At 40.4% G+C, this 27,168-nt stretch overlaps 2 protein-coding genes across 2 annotated transcripts; both read left to right on the forward strand.

Annotated features, from left to right (window-relative positions):
- Nucleotides 1-175: 175 nt before the first annotated feature.
- TCTN2 (tectonic family member 2) lies at nt 176-11,503 on the forward strand. Its single transcript, XM_051785617.1, has 18 exons — nt 176-816; nt 1,541-1,654; nt 1,953-2,026; nt 2,703-2,898; nt 3,123-3,223; nt 3,478-3,674; nt 3,901-4,024; nt 4,667-4,802; nt 5,445-5,510; nt 6,313-6,441; nt 6,726-6,803; nt 7,121-7,201; nt 7,526-7,637; nt 8,015-8,118; nt 8,539-8,695; nt 9,355-9,480; nt 9,555-9,643; nt 10,411-11,503. The coding sequence occupies exons 1-18, from the start codon at nt 738-740 to the stop codon at nt 10,515-10,517; spliced, it is 2,070 nt and encodes a 689-aa protein (XP_051641577.1). The 5' UTR covers nt 176-737; the 3' UTR covers nt 10,518-11,503.
- Nucleotides 11,504-11,669: 166 nt separating this feature from the next.
- ATP6V0A2 (ATPase H+ transporting V0 subunit a2) lies at nt 11,670-27,131 on the forward strand. Its single transcript, XM_051785616.1, has 20 exons — nt 11,670-11,886; nt 13,235-13,313; nt 14,437-14,534; nt 15,366-15,503; nt 15,996-16,096; nt 16,797-16,923; nt 17,726-17,808; nt 18,148-18,241; nt 18,589-18,801; nt 19,334-19,484; nt 19,830-19,969; nt 20,719-20,876; nt 21,773-21,863; nt 22,160-22,278; nt 22,733-22,949; nt 23,079-23,198; nt 23,682-23,801; nt 24,445-24,562; nt 24,991-25,162; nt 26,062-27,131. The coding sequence occupies exons 1-20, from the start codon at nt 11,770-11,772 to the stop codon at nt 26,159-26,161; spliced, it is 2,556 nt and encodes an 851-aa protein (XP_051641576.1). The 5' UTR covers nt 11,670-11,769; the 3' UTR covers nt 26,162-27,131.
- Nucleotides 27,132-27,168: the final 37 nt, after the last annotated feature.

Raw genomic sequence — 27,168 nt, forward strand, 5'->3', positions numbered from 1 at the left:
ATTTTAACAACACAGGAATTAGTGTTCAATAGCTGCAAGTTACATAGTTCTCTTATTAATTAATATTCTGTCTTCTGTTGGTTAATGATTCTCATGCTTCTCATGCTAATTAGTGCTATGCTTAGTTTTTTTTGTTCGTTTGGGTTGGGGGGTTTCTTGGGTTCGTGGTTGCAGATTTGACCCTGCCAGAATTAGCTTTTACCCAGTTGGAGCTGATTCCAGCACAGTTGCTCAGTTGGGCTTATTATTTTCTTCCTTACCTTGGGAGTTCCTCCAGCTGTCCCTGTGAGCCGTGAATTCTGCACTGTGCCCACTGTCAGTGGTACATCCTTCCTCCCAGGTTTTGTTGACCTCCCCCAGGCCTGAGATCATTGAAGCAGAGTCAAACCCTAAACTTTAACAAGGCAATTATACCAACTTGTTTTGGTTGGTATACGTGGACATCACGTAGAGCTTGCTAACATAAAGCTGGCTGTTTCACGGATTAAATCTCCCTTCTTGCTGATTAGGCTTGAAAGTATACAAAGACCAAACATCAAAGAACATCCTTTATTAGGGTAACTGTTACATATTCCACATTTTTTAACGCCACCGTGCGGCGGCCCAGCCGGGCTGTGTGTCCGGCCCGTCGCTCCCGGGCCCGCCTTCCCTGAGGCGGCCGCCGTTCCCGCCCTCGCCGTTGCCATGGCGCCGCGCTGGCGCTGCAAGATGGCGGCCGGGCGGCCGCCGTAGGCGACATGGGGCTTCCCGGCCTCGGGGCGCTGCTGCTGCTGCTGTTGGCGGCTCCCTGCCCCGGGCAGCGGGCCGGGGACTCCGGTGGGTCAGGGCGTGAGGGGCCGCGGGGAATGGCGGCCTCCGGGGGTGTGGGGATGGGGGTCGGTCTGCGGCGGGACCCGCCCGGGTGGGCGTGAGGGGAGGTCGCGGATCCGCTGAGGGTTCCCCGGGGACGGCGAGGTTGGAGGTCTTGGGTGCCCCGAGCCTCTGGGGGAGACTCGGAGAGGGAGAGTAGAGCTGCTTATGTCGAACCTTTCAACCTTGGTAAAGTTTGTAACGAAAAATCCAGCGAAACTCCCAGCTCGGAGCCCTAAACTTGGCACTGGGTCCGCATGCTGAGGGCAGGAGCCCGCAATTCCTGGATCACGGGTAGCCGGACACTCCTGGCACCATTCATGGCCCCAAGACATTAAATGTATCAGCTGAAATCAGTAAGAAATGTGAAATATGGTCTTGCCTGAGCTGTGTAGTATCTGCATGGGCTGTAAATGCTGCAGCCTCCTGCTGTAATGTTATTTTGCTGAGCATTTCACAAATATAAACTTGTGGTATAGAAAGCTATGGTGAACCCACTGCTCCAGCCCTTGGCAAGAATGTAAATACAACCCTGCACTAGGCATTACAAGATATATTTCTTCTATTTGTGACAATTTAAAGTATAAGGATATAAGAATCTAGGCCAAGCAGAAGACCTAAATATGTCTTACAAATGTTACTGTTTTCAGGCAGTGTGTATTAAGACTTGTTTCTTTCTCTCTCTTTTTAGTCTTTCAGCCTTCATTTATCCATATGTCAGGGCCCAGAGTCAATTCATTTTTTCTTGGAAATTCTTCAGGAGTTACTTTTTCTGTAATTTTAAGTCCTGGAGATGAAGAGACAGGTAAGAACACTTCACTTCCCCTTCTCCTTCCCTCATATGTAAATAAATACGTTTGAATTATTAATATTTTTGACATTAAAACTACTGGAGAAGTGGTAATGCACTTAATTTAGTGCTTTAATCATTACTGAAATAGGAACTCCAGAGGACTTCTGTGATTAAACCCTTAGTTCTCTGTTGACTCTGTGTCAGCTGGGCCTCAAGGGTGTGTGTACCTGAAGGCACAAGAAGAATTTAAATGTATTTCTTATTCCCAGTCTTTTCTAAATGACAGTGGAATACTTTTTTTTTGCTATAGGAAAATTGCAAGTTGCAAATTGCAGTGGAAGTAAAAGAGCTGGTGATTGGAATTTGGATGTAACACCTGGTATGGTATGTAAAGTACTAATTCTTCCCTAAAATGGGAATGATTGTCATATACTAAGGGCTAATTAAATACTAGCATAATGTTAATGTACTAACAACTTCATTTGAATATGTTGCCCTTGCCTGTTTTCCTTGACATATTGTGTGACTGCCCTTGCTGGAGTTGCAACTTTGACACTGGTCCCTTGCTCTCCTCCTCTCCACAACTGCTTGTATTTCCTGTCTGGCTGTAGCATTTGAGGCTCTTTCAGATCTGCTGGCAGGATGTACTAGAAATAAAAAAGTATACAGCATGAGCTCTGGAACATCTGTATTTCTTAGACTTGTCTTCAGGGTTATATGTAATTCTTTAGGGGTTTTATCAGCTCTGGCATCATTCCAGTTTTTGACTGAAGGAAACTGTAAAAACTGAAATTCCCTTTTCAATATTGGATTTTTTTTCTTTAGAATTGTGCATGTGATTTCTGAAGTAACTTAATCTGTGTACATGCCCTAAAAAGTTCTCTCTGTGTTCATATCCCTCCTGTATTTGCATATCACAGTGCCAAACTTTTTGCCATTCCAGTCTCCAACTCCTGTTACTTCATTCCAACTCCTCTCTCAGAAGCTGATGAGTGGTATAATTAAGAGCAATTTAATACAAGGCATAAGAGCTGTCAAACTTTATTCTGCATTTTTCCAGAACACTTCCAAAGTGACTGTAAGCTTGACCAGAAACCTGGAGTTGTGTTTGCCCAATGCCACTGACTGCTGCCCCTCACCTCTCTGTGTGCTGGAAACACTCCAGGTTTTAGCTTGCCGTGGTTCAGTGAGGCTGGCACAGCTCCTGATTCAAGCTGAAATATTTGCCAACTCTTCCTTTGCAGGAAATGTCTCAGGTAAGGGTTTAGATATTTTAAAGAAAAAATGGCATTTTGGCTGTTCTTTTCCTCTCTACATGGAAAAACTGGGATTTGGGCTGCAATAAGAGATATTGAATAATCATTAATGGAATTTTAAAAAAGGTTTCTTCACAGTCAGAATAAACTGCAATGTGCGTGGTCTGTGTATTTGGATTTCAATCCACTTAATCTGATTTTCTCCTCTTCTAATTCTGTTACAGAAAACGCAACTATCATCCCAAACCAGGCCTTTCAGCCCTTAGGCTCTTGTCCTTGTAACTTAACAGCTGGAGCTTGTGATGTTCGTTGTTGCTGTGATCTGGTACTTATTTCATATTAAACTTTGATTAGTGTTTGTCAAATTTCTAAACTCTCTCTGTTATCTGGGAGGAGTGAAAGGTACTGAATGCTTCAGCCTAGATGGGCCACAGGGCTTCTTTGGATTTTCCAGTATTTCTAATAGTAAATATGACCTCTCTCTCTACAAAACTGTTTGATTTATCTGTAAATATGGCTATATAGTGCCATTGCTAATGCCATCACCATGCTTAAAAGTGACCATTCCTTTCCTTTCAGGAGTGTACACCAGACTTGAAGCAGTTATTCAATGGATCATGTTTCACTGGGGTGTTTGGTGGGGATGTAAACCCACCTTTTGATCAGCTGTGCTCTTCCCAGTCAATGGAATACACCCCTGAGTGGTTTCCCTTCCTTTGTGTACAGTCTTCTCTTGACAACACACCATTTCTTGGCTATTTTTATCATGGCTCTATGTAAGTCTTAAGAAAATTAATTTTCTCACCATACACATTAGACATGAAAATGAACCTGTTTTGATAATGAAAGTTATTTTGAAATCAGGATTTTAGGGTGTGAACTTCAAATGCAAAGGGAGAAATGTCATTGGTACTATAGTAGAACATGGGACATGAAAGAAAACGTGTCATTATTTGTGAGGTAGAGAATAAAGAACTGTTTAATTTTTAAACTTGTTTGCAGTTCTACGCCCAAAGTTCCTGCATTTACAATCCCTTTACAAACTTCTCCTGGGAGACTTTTCACTGGTTACAGACAAGGAGATCCAATTATAACTGAAGAAAATGAATATTTTACCATTCCCCAGGTAATCACTTTGTGTTTATGAGCTTTTGATTCCTCTTGGTTTGTTTGATACTTTCCATACATCACATTCCCTGTGGCCTTGTAACCAGATTCAGCAATTTGCTCTTGTAAAGTGGTGGAATATATTTTTCATCAAAAAATATTTAGAAAAAAAGCAGCACAAAGTCATTATTAAAAGAAAACATCTTTCCTGATGCCCCTGCCCACCCCCCAAATGGTAATGTTTTAATTATTTCAAGAGGTAAAAGCAATCTTGGCATCGTGTTAACAGTTTATGACTTACCATATTCTGTATTTTTTGGCTTTCCTGCTGAGCAATATAGTTGTCTTTCAAGCTCAGTCATCTGGTGATAACTGAAATTCCTTTTGTATTTTAGAGACACTTTTTGGTTATAATTATTGTGACAAATTGGAGTAAAGCCAGACTGTACATTGAAACTATTTTTAAAGCTGTGCTTTTAAGATTTTGACCCCTCCTTTGCTACAGACTGAGATATTTTGATAACTTCAGATTACTTGTTTCTCAAAGTGTCACGTGTGGCTGCAGTGCACATTTGGGGCATTTCACTAACTGAGAGTCTTCCAATGAAAGGCAAGGGGCTGGCAAAGGGTCCAACACAGTTCTTTTTGTGGCCACCCACAGCAGTCCCTGGCTGGGCAGTGTGTTGGGAACGCTCCCGTGGCCTATCTCCAGGACTTTGATGTCAAGTGCCTGACCAGTGTGGAGTCTTACAAGGAAGGCCTGCCCCACCATGTGAGGATAAACACTGGCACTGCAGGTATGCTGCCTAAATCCCAACAGGAATGTGTTCCCTGTTTCTCAGAGCTGCTAGAACAGGACAAACCCCAGGGCTGTTGGCACAGTAGCTGCATCCAACACCTTTGTTATCTGGTGGCTGTAGTTCAACGTTTGGAGATGTTCTGTTCCTGATGACCTTCTAGGAATTGTCCCACTATTTCCCAAGATTTAGCATGTAAGAAATAGTGGCGTTGACCTTTGTTTCCCATTTACCTGTTTCTGATGACTCCTACTGGTTGTGGCTACAAGTGACAGGGCAGCATCTCTGCCGCTGTTTTCAGACTGTTGCAGAGCCCTTTTTCTGTCAGGAGGGTGCAGTATCAGCATTTGAGAATTACTGAGGAGTGGTTACTCTCTGCATTACAAAAGCAAGTACTTAGGAAGAGTCATTCTGGGGTTTGAGATAATATGATTACCAGCATGAAGATATTTTATTTTATGTTCCATAATTGTCTAATTTTGTTAGTCTAACTAGACCCAGAGATAATTAGCTATGCTTTCAAAATACATAAAAAGTTTGGGTCTTTACCAAAATCAATTTTCTAAATAATTTTCTGCCCAATGTTCATAACAACAAGGATGTTGTGAAAACTGTAGGTCTGTGTTTCTTTTTCATTCTCAGACTTCATCCAACAAAATGTCACCTATAGAACCATCACTGACAGGGGCAAATTCATCACTGAAAGTGGTATGTGTCTTCCATTTAATTAATAGGTCTCTTACCTAACCTGGACTGTATATGGCATAGATTATTTTGATGCCTAAAATGTTTACCTGCTGCACTTCTTAGGAGGAATCTTATATGTTAACTAACACTGAAAAAGTAAACTGGCTTCCTGCAAAGCAGGAAGTATTTAATTTACCCCAGTTTGTTTAAGGTTGGTCAAGAAATCAGGTCCCTTATCTTACATTAAAATTAATTTTTGAGAAGAAAAAAGTCTAACAAATACCATAAAGAAGGATATAAAGAACGCTTAAAAAAATCTCCAGGATGAACATGTAAGTGTGGAGGGCAGACTGTAAGCAGACATGGTTGTCTCTGTTTTGTAAGTTCCTGTGCCCTTTTAAGGGCCTTTTTCAGCAGTTATTTGATGTAGGACAGTGGTTCCCAGTCAGTGGAGGATAATAAACTAATGGAATCCAAGCTAATTAGTTTTTCTGGGCACTCATGGCTCCCTGGGAGGGATGAGAGGAAAGCAGAGAGAATTCTCAGTCCAGAGAAGGGCATCAGCTGGTGATGTAAAGTCCAGTGCTGGGTTCTTGTGCAGAGGATCAGCTAGAAAAGGACCTGGAACTGCTGATGTTAAAATATTGATAAATTTGGAGATTTTACCATTGCACATTTAAACAGTAGAATCAATTCTCAAAAAGATGAATGTCGTAATTCCCAGAATTTTGCCAGGGTTTTAATGTGTTCTTTTTGAGATGCAGTAACAGAGCTTTCTAATTAGAATGCTTTTCATTATGGCCTTTTTTTTTCCTTCTGCCAGAAAACCTTCATCCTGCCGAGGTTCTGTGTCAAAATGTAACTTTTGCAGAGCATTATACATTCATTTGCAAAGACAAGAACATTGAGCAAGTAAATGTCACAGTCTTCCTTGGAAGCTTGTGTGATGGAGGTATCCTGACATTTTGTAATGATTTTTTATTGTACTTTTTTTCTTCAACATGGAAATTCTGTGATAGAATTTCTTGTTTACTAATACTTCTTAAAATGAATTTCCCTGGGGCTCTGGAAAGAAAAGTAAAGGGGTTATTTCCATTAATTTGTATTATTTTGAATCTTCTGTTACTGCTACTAGTAGTTTGTATCCTACACAGAGCATAGTTTTTGCTGATTTACACCATACTTGTTGCTAATTTACTTATTTAAAAGTAAAGTCATATTTTTCTCTTTTACCAGAAATACTGACACAGAGATTCACGGTTGAATTTCTGAGTTTAAAGAGTACTAATGGAGAAGAACTGCCTGAGAATACAGGTATTACTACTTTATTTTGCCTATAAAAGAAAAAAAAAATCATACTGTGCAGATTATTATCAGTGATTATGTTTTATATTTCTTTCATACTTTCTTATGTTGCCAGCCTTCACCTTCCTGCCTTCCTGCACTGCCAGTAGCAGAGATTGGTTCTTAGGCTTTTGTTGCACAGCTATTGATTATTTAAAGTGAGGCTATTCCCACTCTAATGGAAATGCCTGGTCATTTACTTCAAGATTGATGACATTTACTAGTAAAACAATGCTAATGCTTATAGATTCTTATACAATGTTCATGATTTACCCTTCTCTCTTTAGGTTATCAAGTTGGAAAACCAGTGAGAGCTGCAAATATAAATGCTTCTGATCCTCTTGGAACCCTAAACATTTGGCAGCCAGGTACTGGCTTGTGACGTTGCAACTCCAACTGTAGTTAATGCTAAAGTGTTGGGGCTTTGTTGGTTTTAGGATTTTTTTTTTAAACATATTTTAGTTAAAAATCTGCTCCAGATTTTGGTTTTCTTTCCCAAGCTTTTGTTTAAAGGATAGTGAGAAAGCCTCTAATGCTTTCTTGCAAAATGTATGTTGAATTGACTTGTATCTATTTTTGAACTCTACCATGCTGAGTTTGCATTCTAATATTTGATGTTTTGCACAAAACTGAAAGCTAGAGATCCAAAGGTGGCTATAGGAAAGCTCACGTAAGATGGTTTCATTTCACAGCTGGCAGAGGCTTATGTGCATCAGCAACTTACACACCAGTTTTATTTGGAGTAGACTCCTACTCTGGGTGCATTCTGGAAGTTGGGATTAATGAAGATTGCAGCCTTTTAAGGTGAGCCACATAGGCTGAATTGTTTCTCCCTGTATCCCTCCTGTTGGTTATTACATGATTGTCTACAAATGACTCTTAGCAGCACTGGAACATTCTTTTTAAATACTCATGTGTGTGTTTCAGCTTTCTGTGGTTTAAAGTCTCACTTCATTTCTAAAGGGAAATTATAATAACAGCCTCAGTCTGTATTTAAATGAGGATTGTGTTGGGGTGGAATACTTTGCCATTTCTTCCCTTCAACAGATAACTGACAAGTTCGAGTTTATTTCTGTTGAGTGGTAACACCTTTCAGAGGAAACTGAGCTTATGATACAATAAGGTTGCAACCCAGAGTGGCAGACAGTACAGATTTGTGATGTTACATTCTTATTTTGCAGAGGAAATGTAACTGAGAAATTGAATTCATTAATACAAGCTACTCACATTGGAAAGAGGGACAATTCCAGTTACAGTGATCCAGATGACTGGGTGGAAATCATACGTAAGTGAGGTTTGTTTTGTTCTTTACAGAACATAACTGAATAGAGCATCTCAAAATAAACCCCAAACATAATTTCAAATACCTAAAGTACTGATATGTCTGGATCCATCTCTCCATGTATGTGGACACACAGGCATATAACTCAGTATGTGTATGGATACTGAATATTTTACTGCCAGTCTGTACACATGACTTGGCATTTACCTATTGATAAATAGATATCAACAGATAAATATATAATCCTTTAAATAATAAAAGTATAATAATTTTCTTTGTGTGTTTTTTATATAGAGAAAGCATTTTTAATCTGTTTCTGTGTGACAGTTTACCAGTGTTTCAGTGGACTATGACAATAATCTAACGATGGAATATATGATGTTTTCTTTAATATTTATATTTAAATAACTCTGTTCTCCATAGGTCTTGATCCATTTGATTCTGATACCAATGTGAGCACTGGAAACTTAAAAGGCTTTTGTCCAGATATTCCTGCAAACCTGAATATTCACATAATGTTTGCTGAAGTGGGAGCAGTGCAAGGGATTCCCCAGCAACAGATTCTTGCTGTGCAGATCAGGTAGAGTGAGTTGTGTCTCTGGTTATCTCACAATATAAATGTTTCATTTTGAACCTTTCTTACCTAACAAATCCAGATTTAAACTTAAGAAACCAAAAATTGTGTTTTGTTACTTAAAATTTTTACAAGCCTTTTATTTTTGCAGCCCAAATTCCTTTGATCACAACCAGGTTAGCCTTTCTCATTCTCAAATGAAAAAAACCCACAAAACTAGTGCTTAAAACCACATAACAGTTCTACTTCACTTAACATTAAATAAAATCTGTGATGCTGCCAGCAGTGGGCAGACCCAGGGCATCCCATCAGGAGAGTGTTTTAATTTCTTGTGACGTGGTGGAAGTGACAACATTGTCCTATGTTCTGGCTTATCCCACTGCAGAGCTCTTGGGAGCTGTGCTAAATGATTTATTCTTTCCTGAAATGGAATTTTCACTTTGCAAACACTTTCCCCTCCTCTGCCAAGTCAATCCCAATTAAATAAATGGGATTCTGTTCCATTTTAGCTCATTTCCAGGCTTGGGTTCTCCCCCTGCATGGGGGAAAATCCAGGGATTATCAACCTCCTTCCAAACACTGTGTATTTTGTCCTTTTGTGGTCGTGTTTAGGCTCTAAATTTTCATTTACAGCCCTCAAGTAAAAGTTGTGTTTATTGTTACAGTTACTCAACAGTCCTATGGCAGTTCCAGTGTGGGCTGAGCTGTGGAAACAGCCTCAGCTTCCTGCCCATCACAGCTTCTGTTCAGTTCATTAAAGTCCCAGCTCAGCCACCCGTTCGAAAGACAAGGTAAAAACATTGAAAACTTCACACTGTGCTCAGCAATGTGAACAGCATTGACCAAAAGGGTCCTTTTTCTCCAGATACCACAGGATTTATGTGGAATTTGACTGCAATCAAAATGACGTGTGCTTGCAACAACTGTTTTATCCACTGACACGGTTTTACACAGGTAAAAACAATAAACAATGTGGGATGTCACAAACTGGCCACATTTCCTTGGAACATAATTAGATGTCTGGAGTTCAGTCTGAAAGAATGCTTCGTGGTGGGGAATTAAAATTTCTCCTTTAGAAACCACAGTCCAGAAAGTCTGTTTAATTGTTTTTTTGACAATGCATTAATTTCTCAGTTAGACTAGTGGAAAGAAATAATTACTAGAAGTTCTTTCTGGGCAAGCTTGAAATTTTGTGAGCATCAGTTTGGCAGGGAGAGATTCTTTTTCACTCCTCTGTGGGGTTTGGAGTGACATATGCTGGTTAAGGCAAAGAATATGTCACTTTATAATATTGTTCTGTAACTGTAGCACTGTCAGAGTGCGTCATTGCTCTTGAAGGGTGGAGGGAGACTTTGTTTCTCACTTTACCAGTAAAAATTTGCCATATTGTTAAGACAGATAATTTTTAAATTTCTTCTGTGTAAAACTGTGGTGGATTATGTTTCATGGGAGACTCCGTAGATTAAATGTCTGGGATTTCAAAGGGCACTTGGACTCTCCTGGGAGTGTCATGGATAGAGGCAACTGCCTGTGTTTATTATCTGCACAACTTCAGGAACTAAAGTTACACTAAAGTATGAAGTTTCACAAGTATGAAGCATTTTACTTCCTTGCTTTGTGCTGCATTAATGTGTATATTTTAATCTGTATCCTTGGGTTGTTGTCTAAACTAAAATTTAGCTCTCATACACTTACACTTTTTTTTTCTTTCTCTTTTGCAGGAGAACCATATTCCCAGTGTCTTGCTAAAGGCCTGCTATTGGCATTTCTTGTTTTACTTGCAGTAATTATGAGCAACCCTTGGTTTTCTAAATTATGGAACAGATAGGTAAAAATTTATATAAACATTTAAAAATACATAAAATCAGTACTTTTACAGTGCACAGAAAATGGCTGTGTTATTTAAACCAAAAGTAGTAAATTATTTTTAAGCTCCAGACTCTGTGTTTGGAGCAGCAGAGTGCAGAGTTGACTTCAAGAGGGTGGCAAGTTCAGCCCAGAGGCTACAGCAGGGTTGGGGTCATCCTCATGGATGGATCTTTATCCTCTCAAGCTGGTTCTCTTCTCCTGGAGTAGAAGCTCCTCTTCACAGCAAACTCCTATTTTTGGAGCAGTGGGCAGACTGCTCACACTTCAGAAAAGTCACAACGCTTCAGCTGTTTTCATGTGTCCACCTAAAATTCTCTTTTCCAGTTAATGCTTTGCATTGGCAACCTGGGCTCCACAGGGCAGGAAACGTTCACTGATTGTCCTCAGGTGATGAAACACAATGTTGGGGACTTTTTGGGGTTTGGATGGGCCAGAAAGTTGATCAAAGAACTGGAGCACCTCCCCTATGGAAACAGGCTGAGAAGGTTGGGGCTCCTCAGCCTGGAGAAGAGAAGGTTGTGTGGAGACCTCAGAGCACCTTCCAGTATCTGAAGGGGAATACAAGGAACCAGAGAGGAGCTCTTTGTCAGGAACTGAAGTGATAGGACAAGGAGTAATGGGTACAAACTGAAAGAGGGGAAATTTAGGCTGGATATTGGGAAGAAATTTTTCCCTGTGAGGGTGGGGAGGCCCTGGCACAGGTTCCCCAGAGAAGCTGTGGCTGCCCCATCCCTGGAAGTGTCCAAGGCCAGGTTGGATGGGGCTTGGAGCAACCTGGGCTAGTGGGAGGTGTCCCTGCCCATGGCGGGGGTTGGGACTGGACGATATTGAGGTCCTTTTCCAACCCCCTAACCATTCAATGACTGTATGAACGTATTTCTCCCTTAACATTCAGTGACTGTATCATGTTCTCCCAGTAACGCGCTTCTCCCGTACATCCTCTCCCACAGAAGCCTCTCAGGCGGTGACTCCGCGGCCGCCATTCCCGGTGAGCGGCTCGGCGGGGGTTCCCGGCTCCCCGGCCGGTGCCGGTGCCGGTGCCGGTGCCCGAGCTCAGCCCGCGTTCTCCGCCCGTTCCCCGCCCCGGAAGCCGCCGCCGGGGCCGGGCCGGGCCGCTCCGCCCCGCCATGGCCGCCCCCGGGCCCCGCTGCGCGCCGGCCGCCGGCCCCGCCGAGCCCCGCTGAGCCCCCCGGGCCCGGAGCGCCCTCGCCATGGGCGCGCTGTTCCGCGGGGAGCCCATGTGCCTGGTGCAGCTCGACCTGCGCAGCGGCTCGGCCTACGAGTGCCTCAGCGAGGTGGGCGAGCGCGGCCTGGCCGAGTTCCGAGACGTGAGTACCGGGTCCCGGGGGGCCTGCGGGGACATCGGGGCAGGCACAGGGGCGGGGGGGCCGAGCCGGGTCCCGGGGAGCCGCTGGGAAGGAGCGGGACTCCAGGACCGCTGCCGTTCCCAGCTTTCCCCGCCTCCGACACGCAGGTGTGTGGCCGGTCCCTGGGTCGCGTTCCCCTGGAAGCAGGGATCACGGAGTCGTTGGGGTGGGAAGGGACCTCTGGAGGTCCAGGGCAGGGTCCCCTGGAGCAGGTGATACAGGAGCGTCTCCAGGTGGGTGGGACGGGTGATGGGAAGTCAGAGTTTGGAGCTCAGGCCTCCCTGATACTCCCTGTTTTGGGGTGGCCGCATCCCACCTTCTCACCGAAGTAGCTTGAACTTGGGATTTACTTGCAGTAGGACCCTGTGGGAGACCCCCTGGGCCACGTGTAGCCACAGTGCCTTCGGGCTGAGTGTGTGTGCACACCTCAGTGACGTGTCCACCCCACTGAAACAGCTGCTCTGTAGGCTTGTTTCTTCAGCATCACAGGCTCCTGGTTTGTCAAACACGTCTGTTCCTGGAGCAGCAATTCACCTTGCAGGAAACTACCTGCCTGACTGTTGGGTTGGGCAATAATTAACCTTCTTTCTGCATTGTCTCATCATAATTATATGATGTTTGCTTGCTGACTGAGACTTTGGAATTTCTTCCAAATATGCATCAGAAATGTAGGTTGCAGAATCTTTGCAGGGAAAGCTGGGAGAACTCAAATTAACAGCTGATTAGTAAATATGGTACAGAGGAGGAGGCAGATCTGTAAGAACGACAATGTGAGTGTATGTTTAACATTTGATGCCATTCCAGTCACTTGACACACCATTTATTGTAGAAATAACACATTATTGGTTCTGTTTAAAAGTTGAATAAGTAGGCAGAGACATTGCACTTATGGTAGGGGTATATGCATAAAAAGATCCTTTTAAAACTTAACATTTAACATAGATTCTGTGGAAATCCATCACAACAAATTTGCTTGTAGGAAGGTTTGTTAATTTGAAGTCATTAAGCAGTATTTTAAAACTGTAGAAATAAGATTTGGAATGGTTTCTCTGGGAGATCTCATTGATTTTTTTATTTGAGTACAGCCAGCAAATGGCATGGATGATTCTGCTTTAATAAAACCAATTCTGCTATTTGAAGACTTTTTAATCTTTTTAGGTTTTTGTACCTTCTTAGCTGAAAAGCACTTTAGAAAGAGAGCACACAGAACACGTGCAAACCGTCTCTAGGAAGTCACAGGAACAGCTGTGGTTTTTTAGGGATGTTGCTGTTTTGAATATCTGATAAGAATTTTGTCCTTCTCCTTCAGCTTAACCCAAATGTAAGTGTATTTCAGAGAAAATATGTGAATGAAGTGAAGAAATGTGAAGAGATGGAAAGAATACTTGGTGAGCTTTATTTTCATATCTAACCTTTCTCAGCCCTGACTTTATTAAAATTAACATTATTAGAGTAGAACTACAGTGAAGGTTTCAGCTACCAGCTTATGTGGTCTGACTGCTGTAGACTCATATAGAGTTTTCATATGTATGAAAAAATAGACATCCATACACTCATCTCTTGAGTCTTTATGTAGACTTTTGGAGCTGGAGATGACTTCTGTGGTTTTGTGAGCTGTGAAATTCACTTACACTAAATATAGGTCAGTGTTCTTTTGAGCTCAGAGGCGAAGAAGATTTGCTAATGTTTTGCTGATAAATAATTGAGACCATTTCAGTACTGATTGCTTAAAACTCTGCTAGGAAAATGGAAACTTTACTCTGGATATTTCCTTGACTGTAAGATATTCCCCGTTTTTTTCATGTTGTGTAACTCAATACTGTTGATCTTCCAAGCACCCTTATTAGTAATTATGTTATCAGTAGTTGTGTTCTCATGGTAGTTAATGAACAGGGAGTTTGCAGAGCGTTACAGCCAAGATGCAGATTTCCTCAGTGTATCCTGGGGAAAAGTTACCATTGAGGGATTCCTTTTGTTGGAATCTCTCACCAGAGGCACGTGCTGGTCATGCCACACCATGCCAGCAGCTGTTTTGGCAGTCTCCCTCTCCAGTGGGAGTTGCACGTGTGTCAAAGTTCCTTAAGCCTCCTTCTTTGAACACTTTTTATCCAAACATGGGGCAAGGAGCAGAATGGCCATTTCTGGCAGAAAGTGAAATGATCGTGTGATAGAAACTGATGTGCAGCAACTAAGAGGTTCTAGGAAATATTAAAGCTTCTTACAAAGTACTTGTGGTTGGGAGATTTTCATCGCAGGCCTCTGAAGTTCACTCACTTGTGCAAACTTCCAAGGCGGGAATGTTCGGTGTGTTTTATCCCTTATGCTCTGTCAGTCCCTCTTTTTTGAAGATTAGTGTGTGTTGTTGCTAAAATGACTGAACAAAACAACCAGGGCCTGGTGCTGCAGAGTGATCAGTGCCAGCAAGATCAGCTGAAGGTCAACTCTGCAGCATTGTAGGAAGTCTAAGGCAATGCAGTTTCCTTTCTGATTCTGTTTTATTTCTCACTCCAGGATATTTAGTACAAGAAATTAAAAAAGCAGGTATTTCACTCCCTGAAGGAGATGTTGCTCCTCCTGCTCCCTTGCTGAAGCACATTTTAGAAATCCAGGTAACTTTTCCACTAAACAGATGCCGAAGTGTAGGGTATTGGAACTTAATTGCAGACTTAATTACTTGCCCTTTTATTAGGACTTCAGTTGTAGGGGTGTGGTGGGGGAGACAGAAGCATTCGCTTTCCTTTTTGTCTGATTGTTTTCCTTCCTGCCAGTGTCACTTCAAAGCCTGCCAGTGAGGTTTTGATATTAACACAAAATCCCTGTGAAGGGTCAAAGCCAACTCCTGGGGTGTGCAGCCATCCATTGGATTGCATGGAGTGGCATATTACACTGTTCCAGGCAAAATGTTGTCTTTAGATGTAATCCCTCGGCCTCATTTATTGCTTTGGGACTCACTGTGACTCTTTGTGCATCCGAAATTTCCAGGTGTGTGGGAGTTTTATATGCCCAAGGCTCTGCAGGTTCCAGTGCTGGTTGCCCAGCAGAACATGGTGCTGGTTTCTCTGAATTCTTTGTCTTGTGTTTTGTTAGAAAAGAAGCTTGTAAAACACAGATATAATTTTGAATAACATTCTGTTTTGCTGTAATTCTATTAAAGGAATAAATGGGTGTCTTCCACTCTGTGCTATCTGCAGTTCTAATTCTGCATTACTTAGACACAAATTAAGGGCAGAACAGACTTAAGAGATGCCAGTGGAGGATCAAGTGTACTCAATACAAAGCACTCTTTGGCAGACAAGGGATAAGACCTGTGGAGCCTGTTAATTAAGAAATTGGGAAACTCCCATCATTGTGGCAAATAACATGTGCTGAAAATGAATTCTACTCTGTTTTCCAAAATTGTGTAACTGATTCTATGTCTTTTTTCCCCCTCTGTGCCTTAGGAACAGCTGCAGAAGCTGGAGACAGAATTGAGGGAAGTAACTAAAAACAAAGAAAAACTGCGGAAAAACCTGCTTGAGCTGACAGAATACAAGTACATGTTGAAGGTCACACAGAGCATTGTCAGGAGAACATCTGAGGTACTGCTGGGGGGTTTGCCAGGGGCCGTGTGTTGTGGGGCATTTTTGGCTCACCTTGTTAGTGATTGTAGTTCAGTGCATGACTTGGTGTTGGGCTTTGCAGCCCTGGACATTTTTCGTGATGGTTTGTGCCATGCTGGGCTCGTGTACAGGGCAAAATGCAGCCCTGAGCTTAAGAGGAGCTTGGTGATTTCTCTCTTTGTTGAATGTTACTGCTGGTGCCAGTTGAAAATGAATTGTGTAATTGTGTTATTTTGATGCATAAATTGTGCTAAGAAATTTACAGTGTAATTTCACAGCACTGACTTCATTGCTAAGAGCAGGGCACTTGAGGTCACGAGGTCTCTCTGTTGCCTGAATTGAACAGGAGAGGGGTTTTATATTTGTAATTAAATAATTTACTTAATTAGCTTTTCTTCTTTATGATAATAATGGAATGAAAGTACTTTTTTTTCTGAATGCTATGAATGATCCTTCTTTTTTATTTGCCAGTATGAATCTCATTTACATGCAAATTATGAAGAATTTCCATCTGTGGAAAATGAGCCATTAGTGGATTACAACTGCATGCACAGACTGACTGCCAGGCTGGGGTAGGTATGGGGCAGGCCATGTGTGTGAGACAGTATGTGCTGCTTCAAAAGTGCTTGAGGAGCTGCTGTAAAAAATGGGTTGTTCTGTAAAAGATGGACTGTAGTGTGACTGTAGTGATTTTAGACAAGGCAGGAGTCTGACCCCAATGTACCTTTGTAAAAAAACTGGGTTATTTGAAGGGATAAGTAGGACAGCGCCAAAAAATCCTGTCACAAACTTCCATCAAACCAAGAATGTGTGTGAAGGAAAATCTCCCAATCATTACTTCCTGGTCCTGTTTGAACTCTTTTTCCCTGATAAACAGAGAGTGTTTCAATCACCTGGCAGTGTCAGTTGTAAATGGAACATTAATTGTGTTGCCTTTGAAACGCTGAGTGGATACTGCTGTCTGTGGCTTCCTTATGAGTGGGTATCTTGGCAGGAAAAAATTTACAAACCTCACTGTCACAGAAATAACCAGTTAGATATAATTCTAGTTGTGTGCTCAGGCCTGCAGTCTGTTTACTTTCCAAGTAGAAATTTTATATACCAACTGGTATTTTCTCTACAGTTCCTTCCTGTTCAGGGTGGTGTTCCTTCTCCAGCTGTGGCAGATGTTAAATTATCATAACTGTGATCCTGAGTGATGATGTACTCTGAGTTTCTCATTTCTTTTCTTGTGAATTTTATCTTATATTTCAATTTTTTCTTTTTCCATAGATTCATATCTGGGTTAGTTCACAGAGCAAAAATTGAAGCATTTGAAAAAACACTGTGGAGAGTGTGTAAAGGTTATCCCTTCCTTACGTATGCAGAGCTGGATGAGGCTCTGGAAGATCCAGATACAGTGAGTAAACATTGTAATCATCAGTTTATTTTGTTTGTACTTTTCATATGATTTGAAAGAATTGCTGTTCAGGTCTGCCTGCAGTGAATGGCAATGATTTCCCAGTGCCCCTGGAGGAAAAACCATTTTAAAGAATTAAAACTTGTAAGACTTGAAAATTCGAGGTCTCGGTGCCGACGTGACTGTTGGAGCAGCAACGAATTTACCATGGCTGAGCTTCAGGAGTGCAGAACTTTACTGTGGAATTTATGTGACTTTAAGATTGGCCACCTTGATCAAAATACGTGGCATAAATGGCTGCTTGGATATTTATTAACTAGGTCTGTACAGTGCATTGCATTTTAATAGCCATTTTCCTTCTTCATTCAGTAGTTAAGAAAGAGTCGAGTACAGGAGGTTTTTTCTCTGAACTTATAAAATTAATCTTTTATAAATCAATTCTGGCAACCTAATCTGTCACTTTTTTTTTTTTGCTTTGATTCTAGTTTGTTACCTTTTTTTAGACTCCTTTGTTACTCAGAATTCTGAGATGGTAAAATAAAATCTCTCTTTTACTTTCCCTGAAAACTTTTTGTTTTTCTCCGACATACAAAAAATGCCCCCTAAAAACCAGACAGATACTGACACTCTTGAATTTTATTGTTTCATCTTTACTGAAAATGACAGAAGATCAGTGCTACTAACACAGATTTTCCTAATTATTCAGCTTTGTTATTTTGCTCTAATATAACTCCATTGTGAAAACAATGGAGTTGCTGGTTAAAACAAACTTCATTAACTTACCTTTTTCTGGTTTTATTAGGGTGAAACCACAAGGTGGGTTGCATTCTTAGTGTCCTATTGGGGTGAACAACTTGGCCAGAAAGTAAAGAAGATTTGTGACTGGTAAGAAGTAAAACTAATGTAGAATTTCTTTCTACCTGGGTTATTTTCTATTTGTTTTTTTCCCCTGCACCCCTTTCTCGTAAGTGTTGATATTTAGACAAGGCTTTTGAAGTTAAATTTGTTCCCTCATTGCATCCAGCTCTATAATTAGGCAATGTACAAATACATGTGAGTCATTTTACCTGCACACTTTACTAAGTACAGGCAAAATACCAACTCCCTCAGTTGAATCCGTTCCATGGTTATTAAATGGTGTGTTGCAGATTTGACTGTGGCATGGGGGTGGGTGGTTTGTTTTGGTTTAGTTTGTTACTTAACACAAACCTCTGTGTTTTGTAGCTATCACTGCCATGTGTATCCCTACCCAAACAACACCGAGGAGCGCCGGGCAGTTGTCGAAGGACTAAACGTTCGTATTCAGGATCTTACTACTGTGAGTAAAGAACAGATTTGCTTTTGCTGCAGTTGTAGCACCATAGGAAATCATTTGATAAATCTGAGCATTAATACACATTTCTAAAATACATACAGCTTTGGAGCTCAGTGTGACAGGATGTCATGGCCCTGGTCTCATGTTGCATGTGTCTGTTAAACCTCAGGGCACTTGGCATTGCCTTCTGTTTTCAGCAGAGGTTTGTTTGCCCTCCTAAAAACATGGCCCAGCCTTGGACTCTTCAAGGTGCTCTTGTTGTGGTCAACACACTGGTCAGCACAGTGTGTGGTCAACACAACCACTGTCACATTTTTGGTGAACTCTTTGTGTTTTTTTCTTGGTCAAAGGTGCTGAATAAAACCGAGGAATACTTACACCAGGTGCTGTGTAAAGCGTCGGAATCCATCTATACCTGGGTTATCCAGGTGAAGAAGATGAAAGCCATTTACCATGTACTCAACCTGTGCAGTTTTGATGTCACAAAGAAGTGTTTGATTGCTGAGGTTTGGTGTCCAGTGGCCGATCTCCAGAGTTTGCGCCAGGCGTTGGAGGAAGGCTCAGTAAGTCAGCTGAGTGCTCACTGATGTGTAAACTTTGGTCTTGAACTAACTCTACAGATAAGGAAATAATTATAAAAATAGGCTGAAAATAGGAACAGGCAGATCTGTGTCTCTATCAACTTATATAAAACAATTTTTTTGTAAGCAGAGCCTTTATTTAGTGTTGTGTGTGGTGGGGATTTTTTGTTGAATAACTTCTGTGTTGTACCCGAGTCCAGCTGGGCTCACTGTGCTATTTGGAGTCTCATAGAAGATGTAGTTCCCTTTTGTTGGTTTTTGTTTCATATGAGAGAATTTCTAATAACAAATCTTTGGTTTTTAGTATTGACTGATGAGTCTCATCTGATACTTCATATGAAGAAAGGATTAGACACTGTACATAATCAGTGTTTCTAGAGAAGGCACAAACATTAAACTTTAGGCTCAATTTAGTGGTAATTCAGGATCAGTGAAACTGCTGATAGAGCAAAGGTTTTCAGTTTGATCAGATTAACTGAGATCTTGTATAAATTTATCTTCTGTCTATAATTAGAGGAAGAGTGGAGCTACAATTCCCTCATGCATGGAAACCATCAGGACAACACAACCTCCTCCAACTTTGATACGTACCAATAAATTCACCTCAGGGTTCCAGAACATCGTTGATGCTTATGGAGTTGGAAGCTATGGGGAAGTTAATCCAGGTTGGTCCTTCTGAAAGCTGAGCTGAGGGTTGTGCTGTCATTGCTGCTTGCCTTAATACCTTGCTGAACTGGACACCAGTAAAGGCAAAATGGTAAAAACGTGTTTTATTTCCTGGGCTCATACTATTGCCCTCAGAATTGTCATTGCTAAAGGAAACACAATAAACAAGCTTTAAACTGATCTAAATTTATAGTGTGGGGAAAAGGTCTCTTAGTTGGGGGTGAAATGTCTTTCAAACTTAAAGCTAAAAACTTTGAGAGATTAAAGTGATGGAATTGGTTAGGCACAGTTCAGACAGAACATCATCAGCTGTGCTGTGCCTGAAATGTGCTGTTTCCTTTCAGCTCTCTACACCATCATCACCTTCCCCTTCTTCTTTGCTGTTATGTTTGGAGACTTTGGGCACGGGCTGCTCATGTTCCTGTTTGCACTCCTGACAATACTGTATGAAAACCACCCCAGGTTAAAAAGATCACAAGATGAGGTAAAAGGAATTACAGGTTATTTCCTTCTCATCCAGCCAGATCACTCAAATAGTCACTATATTCACTTGAATAGTCACTATGTTTTTGAAAAGTATTATTTATTGCACATGTATTAGACTGGTTTTTTTTCCTTTGTTTAAGGATTTTCTGTATTTAAAGTCCCTTGAGATTAATGTGATATCTTAAACTAGTCACTTTTTTTGAAAGAGCAGAAACAGTCAAGTTGTAATGAAAGACTGACAAAAATTAGTTGATACTTTTGGGCTTGTCTTTGTTTCTGCCAGGGCTACTCAGTGGTGTGAGTATTTACAGAATGTGGTCACGGTGGCAACGTGAGGAGAAAATGATTTTTCAGATTCCATCTTTTATTGTTTCTAAAAAGAACTGCAGTTTGAAATTTGCTAAACTTTATTTTAGCTCATTTTTTAATCATATGGGATTGGGATGCAGGAACACCTGCATCCCTTATTAGAATGATATTTAATTAAGAATGGCTGCAAATGTATAACTTCTTGTAAACTAGTCTCAGGAAGGAAATGGCTGTAAAAGACTATTTGTGTAATGATACCAATGAGAAAAGTCTCAGTGTGTATCGTGAGAGCTCATATTCCTTAGTGACTGTTCAGAAAAAATGTTTAGTTTTTACAAATCCTTATGTGTCAAAAAATATGTTTCCCCTACAAATGTCTAGATAACCATTGCTCACAGAGCAGATGATTTTCCCTATTTTTTTTTCCAACCCTTACAGATAATGAAAATGTTATTTGAAGGCCGATACGTGATTTTGTTGATGGGTCTGTTTTCTATATACACTGGATTGATTTACAATGACTGTTTTTCCAAGTCAATAAATATATTTGGGTCTGGATGGAATGTTTCAGCAATGTTTGAGCAGAAGGTTTGGCGGTGAGTAGCATGTTTGCTACACCATTAAACCAGAGATGTACTTCCTGCAGCAGTTTAACCCTCTTTTAACTCTCTTCTTATGGTTTGTCTTAATACATTTTCCAGGGGTGTCTCTCTCTATAGACATCAGATTTTGAGAGGAATAGAAAACACAGGGCTAGTTCTGAAGGAATTTGTCCTAGGTTATGCTTCTGGAACGAATAGTTGAGCAGCATTTACTGTAAAGAAAGTCACAGTTAATGAAGTAAATTAATTACCTGGCACTCATTAGTCTCTGCACAGCTTTTCTTGATAGTAAAAAAAAAAGGCTATGTGCATTGTCAAACCTCCTTTTTCTCAGTGGGGTGACCTCATTGATTTGAGTTTTTAAGGGCCTGAGGTATTTAGGAGTTCACAACTTGCATCTTGTGTTGCCTCAGAAACAGGAAGTGGTTTAACGTAGTCGAGTCAAGACCTCTGACTTTGGTTAAGATGAGAGCAGGTTGTGTGTGCTGTGTTAACTAGAAACTATGTGAAGTTAGAGTGGAAATTTCCCTTGCAAAAGGTAGCAGTTATTTCTGGAGTGTTTGTCAGTCAGTTTTAAAAAACACACTAAAAACAAATTGTGAATTTTTAAAATGAAACTTTCAGTTCTGGGGGAATGAGGAATAAAATCCATAAACTTTCCTTTCAAAGGCAGGCAGTGCAAACTGAGCCCAGACTGAGAGTTTCTTGTTGGGTTTTTTGCTATTGTTCGTATTGGCCAGGACTTTTGTGCTTAGAAATCCTTTGATTCTTTGAAAGTGGGACAGTGGGTCAGGTAAAGGAAAGCAGGAGCAGTGTCCTGCAGAACTGAAAGTGTATATTGTCACTATGATTAAACAGTGTCAGATCTGAGTGTTTTTCTTTCTCTGCAGCCTTGAGGATCTGAAATCTAATAAATTTTTAGCACTGGATCCAAATGTTTCTGGTGTGTACAATGGAGCTTATCCCTTTGGAATCGATCCGGTTAGTTTTATTCTTTTTAATTATTCACTTGTGATGATCAGTCATTTGGACATTAGATTTTTGTATGTGTATTAGGAAGATAAATCTTACTATGAAAAAATACATTTCTGTTTGCATTCTCCATTCAAGAAAATCTTTTCTTTGAACAAGTCAAAAGTTTAACTATTTTCACAACACTCAAATTTCTGTTGTGATCCCCATTTGAGGTAAAATTCTGGTCTCCAGTAAAGAAAGAATACTGGTTTATTCCTTCTGCTGGGCTGTTCTTTAATGCTGGTTTTGTGTTTCTTGTTCAGATATGGAACTTGGCAAGCAACCGCCTCACTTTTTTAAATTCTTTCAAAATGAAAATGTCGGTGATTTTTGGAGTGACTCACATGACTTTTGGAGTTGTATTGGGGCTGTTTAACCACTTGTAAGTACTTCAAAGTACTTTAACATTAACATTTTTTGTCAAATCTTCAATTATAACACTTAATCTGGTAAGAGAAAGTGGAATTTGTTTTTGAAAACAGAATAATAGTAATTGTGAAAACTGTTCTTAAAAGACCATAAAAGAGAGGTCTTCCTTCATGTAAATGAGATGATGGATCAGTGTTATGGCAAAAAAATCTGAAGACATCAATTAATACAAGACTTTATTTCATTTGTTGGTAAATAAAGATACATGCCTCTTGTGAGCCTAATATCCACTGAAATATCTGATTACAATTTTGCTGAAGAAGAAGAAATCAGTTCTGGATTGTAATGTCAGTCCTGCTGTTCAAAAGTGTGGGGTGCTGCTTTGCTTTATTGAAATTATATTTGGGCCGTGTTGATATTTGTTTTTAACACTTACTTTTAATCCCCCCCCCTTTTTTATCTTTTAGGCATTTCAAGAAGACATATAATATTTACTTGGTTTTTATTCCTGAGCTGTTATTCATGATGTGCATCTTTGGCTACCTTGTATTTATGATCTTCTTTAAATGGTTGGCTTACTCTGCAGAGGACTCCACGTCTGCTCCCAGTATTCTGATTCAATTTATTAACATGTTCCTGTTTCCTGGTGGTGGTGGTGAAACAAAGGGCCTCTACCCTGGCCAGGTGAGTGGTGTTCTTACACACTTCTGACATCCTGTGTCCCCTGTGCAGATAACACTTTAAAGGAAAACAAGATGGCTTTTCCTACTTAGGATTTTGTGATCTAATCTAATTTTTTCCCTCCTCAAACAGGCTCCTCTGCAGAGGTTTTTACTTAGTGTTGCTTTTCTTTGTGTTCCTGTTATGCTTCTTGGGAAACCACTGTATTTATATTGGTTGCACAGCGGAGGCCGAGGCATCAGAATGTGCAGGGTAAGTGCTGGAAGACTCCTGCATGTTTGCTCAGTGCAGAATAGTTCAGGTGGTGTTGTATTATTGCACAGAGTCATGTCCTCACTGGATATTTCAGAGAATGGTTTGGGTTGGAAGGGACCTTAAAGACCTTGCCATGGGCAGGGACACCTTCCACTATCCCAGGTTGCTCCAAGCCCCGTCCAACCTGGCCTTGAACACTTGCAGGGATGGGGCAGCCACAGCTTCTCTGGGCATCCTGTGCCAGGGCCTCCCCACCCTCACAGGGAAGAATTTCTTCTGTATACCTAAACTTTAATTTCCCCTTTTTTGAGTTTGAAACCATTACTCCTTGTCCTATCAATGCAGTTTCTGCTCAACTTGGAAAATTTTTGACTGAAACACATTATAGTGCTTTGTTTTTCTAAATCTTTTTGCCTTTAAATAAATTTTGAAAATGTCATGGCAACCTGCTTGAAGACACAATCCATTTCCATTTTGTAGAGTGGCTACAGACCAATCAGAAAAGAAAGTGAAGAGGAACTTTCTCTCCTGTCATGTCCTGATGTGGAGGAAGGCAGCAGCCATGCAGACAGTGGGCCCAGAGAAGGGGATGCAGAGGAGGTGATGCTTTTATTTAATGTCTAGTTTGTATGTCCTTAAAAGCAAATTAGAAGTAGGAAATCAATAAGATAATTTGTACTCTGCGTGCCTGGAAGTTTGGAAGAAAATTAGCTGAGCCTTTACAGAGACATTGAATCCTGAATCCAATTTGCTTATATTTATTTATTGCTATTTTAGCATTATTTCTTGGTCTTTTCAGACTGCTGCAGTAAACCACAGTCCATCTGTAGCAGAGGACACAAAAAGGGCTTTATTGGCAAATAAGGCTCTGCTTTTAAGATATGGGTTTTCTGAAATTGAATAGTGGGGTAAAAATCCTGGTTCATCTATGGTTTTATGGATTCTTAAACTTAAGGGAAGGTGATGACTGCTCAGCTTCCTGTTAGTTAATCTTGGGTTTTCATCTGGACAAAAGTCTTCTTATGTCTGCAAATTACATCTTGTGATGAGGATTATTGCTGGTGGGGGTTGGGAGGCATGGGCAGCATTCCTAGTCCCCACCTACTGCTGCTGTTTAGTTTGGGCAGATTTTTAAAGATTCCACTGATTTCTTGTGAGTTGAAAGGAAAAGAAAAATTGCTTTTTGTTCTCTCATGCTATGCTGTGTTGTTTAAATTGATACAAATGTGTTTTTATCTTTTAGCTGAATTTTGCAGATGTTTTTATGAATCAGGTGATTCATACCATTGAATACTGTCTGGGATGTATTTCTAACACAGCCTCATACCTGAGACTCTGGGCATTAAGTCTTGCTCATGCACGTAAGTGGGGATTTTTTTGATATTTTGGGTTTTTTTCCCCACATTTGTCTTTATTTTTAATGCTGGTTAGAGGGAGGCTGGCCTGTTCAAGTGATACTAACATAAAATTATCTTTTTCTTAATTAAAAAAAAAAAATTAATCTCAAACCATGACACCTATTTAAACTAATCATGATCTATGGAAGCCCCCAGACTAAAATTGTGACTTTATGTAAAATTTTGCTCTCACTAGATGTGGTTTTGACATTGATTTTTGAAACCTTTGAACATTTGAAGGGTTTGGGGGCAACTGGGGTGGGGGAGTTCTTGGAGTTCCCGTGTTCAGCGGCTCCTGTACTGTTGGTTAAACTGGAATAGGTCAGAGTGGCTCACTGGGTGACTGTACTCAGTATCAACATTAATTATAAAAACATTTTGGTTTTTACCAGAGTTATCTGAAGTTCTGTGGCAGATGGTGATGAGGGTGGGGCTCCGTGTGGACACCTCGTATGGTGTCTTGCTGCTGGTCCCTGTCCTGGCCTTCTTTGCTGTGCTGACAGTTTTTATCCTGTTGATCATGGAGGGGCTTTCTGCTTTTCTCCATGCCATACGACTTCACTGGTAAGTTCATTTTTTCCTTTGGCATATACTGGCTTGTTTAAGAGGAATTTTTATGTCAAAATATTAAGTACCTTAAAAAAGTGTAAAATGCAACTCATGCTACTGTAATAGATTTATTTAATCATATTAAATAGATTTAATCATATTAAATAGATTTATTTAATCATATTAAATAAATGGCTTGCTAGTTGGATGTGATTGTTCCTCTGGAATATTTTCAGTAAATTCAAATACATTGGCTTATGGTGCATATTAACCTCAACCACGTTCAGAGTTGATTTTGGTGCAAACTATGAGTACATTTAATTTATAGTAATGCAGCTTTTCATAATGTAGAATATTAGTAACATGGATAAGTATTTTTCATTTCAGCCTGGTTATCATACTGTATGGTTTCAGTTTATTTAATTTATTTGGTTCAACAGAACATTTATATTAGTGAGTGGGGCTGCCAACTCTTAAGTATTTTAATCCTTTCTTAGTCTTAATATCACAAGCTCTGCACGTTGGAGTGGATTCAGAGCACGTTTAGTTTGAAACCTGATGAAATTTGCAGTTTAAGAAATATAATGTATAAACATGAGGCAGAGCTGTTGCATGACAGCATTGTCCTCATGATATTGTACGTTTGCAAAGCAATTAACTGCAACCAACTCAAAAACAAACTAGGAAGCCAGAAGTAAGAAATGAGCCATTACAGCACAATCCAGTGGCTTTGGGTCTCCTGAGAAACATGGAATTAGCCTGGAACTGCAGTGGGAAGATGAAATAGCTGCACAGAAAACAAGTGAGAGGATTAGGGTTGGTTTTGTTCAGTCTCTCGTGTTGCACAGCTCTGTCCCTTGACAGCTGATTCCTTTGGATTCATGCACAGATTCTGTTTTTTTGTCTCGTTTCAGGGTGGAATTTCAGAACAAATTCTACTCCGGTGCAGGATACAAGTTTACGCCTTTCTCTTTTAAGCACATTTCTTTACATTTTAATAAAGATGATGTATGATAGTTTGGCTGCTGTCAGCAGAAATGTTTGGAATTGTCTGCAAATAACCGCGTGATTGGATCTTGCCAATGAATGGTTTCTTGTGGAAGAAAGTGGTTTTCACTGATTGCCTTATAATGCAGCCAAATAATACTGTAAAATATACCTCCCATAGATAGACATCGCAGATCTGGAGTATCTTGTAAAGTATATGGATATAAAATGTACATTTTTCTTGATAAACTAATGTAAATTAATTTTATTCTTTAAAAAAAAAAAAGTTGTTATGCTTGTCCTAAAACCTCAGTAGGCTGCTTTTTTTTTTTTTGAGGCTGTTTATTTTCTTGAATGGTTACTTTTAAGTTATCTGAAAGAATGTTCATCGTATTAAGCATTTGTTACTAATCACGTACTTAACCAAGCTGCATCTTGTGCACTTTGGGAACAATTCAACAATGCAAATTCAACAGTGAAACAGAAGCAAGGTATGTTTTCAGTATGTATTCCAGTATTATAATGAAGTGTAAATTTATACACAGCGATGCAACGTGCTCTTTTTTGGCCATATTTAAAATTGCACTGGAAATGTTAATTGTTCATTCTGAGTTCTGCCCGGAATTACTACTTTAAGCTTTTGGAAGCCACACTGATATTCATATTTAATGTTATGGAGGAAGGCAGGATTAGAAGCATTACTCCTTTTCCCTGTAGCAAGGAATAACTTTTGCACAGGGAATAATGAATTGGTCTCAATCCTTGATTCTGTTTGGCTGTGAGGACACACAGGCAGCACTACCTGATGTTGTAAAACCTTAACTTATACCGAATAACGTGGAAAGAGGTCGTTTTATACTATTTTTGTATCAGTGTGAAAATGGGGATACTGCGGTCATCTTTTACCACCTTGTGCCACGCGAGCAGCACAAGTTAAATTTTGCACTTGTTTCGTACGAGTTCCCAATAAAGCCTCGTTTGCGCTGTGCCGAGCGGGGCCCGTGTTTGTCCGTAGCCTTTTCCCTGTCCCAGGC

Source organism: Manacus candei, unplaced genomic scaffold, assembly GCF_025592945.1.
Source record: "Manacus candei isolate 608988 ecotype Guabito, Panama unplaced genomic scaffold, ASM2559294v1 h1tg000020l, whole genome shotgun sequence".
Classification (NCBI taxonomy): Eukaryota; Metazoa; Chordata; class Aves; order Passeriformes; family Pipridae; genus Manacus; species Manacus candei.

Bases quoted from the DNA above. Each gene is read 5' to 3' on its own strand.
- ATP6V0A2 (XM_051785616.1), top strand. From the start codon at position 11,770: ATGGGCGCGCTGTTCCGCGGGGAGCCCATGTGCCTGGTGCAGCTCGAC. The intron at 16,097-16,796 runs GTAGGTATGGGG...CTTTTTCCATAG, and splicing joins AGACTGACTGCCAGGCTGGG to ATTCATATCTGGGTTAGTTC. The intron at 20,877-21,772 runs GTGAGTAGCATG...CTTTCTCTGCAG, and splicing joins TTTGAGCAGAAGGTTTGGCG to CCTTGAGGATCTGAAATCTA.
- TCTN2 (XM_051785617.1), top strand. From the start codon at position 738: ATGGGGCTTCCCGGCCTCGGGGCGCTGCTGCTGCTGCTGTTGGCGGCT. The intron at 6,804-7,120 runs GTATTACTACTT...TTCTCTCTTTAG, and splicing joins AGAACTGCCTGAGAATACAG to GTTATCAAGTTGGAAAACCA. The intron at 7,638-8,014 runs GTGAGCCACATA...CTTATTTTGCAG, and splicing joins GAAGATTGCAGCCTTTTAAG to AGGAAATGTAACTGAGAAAT.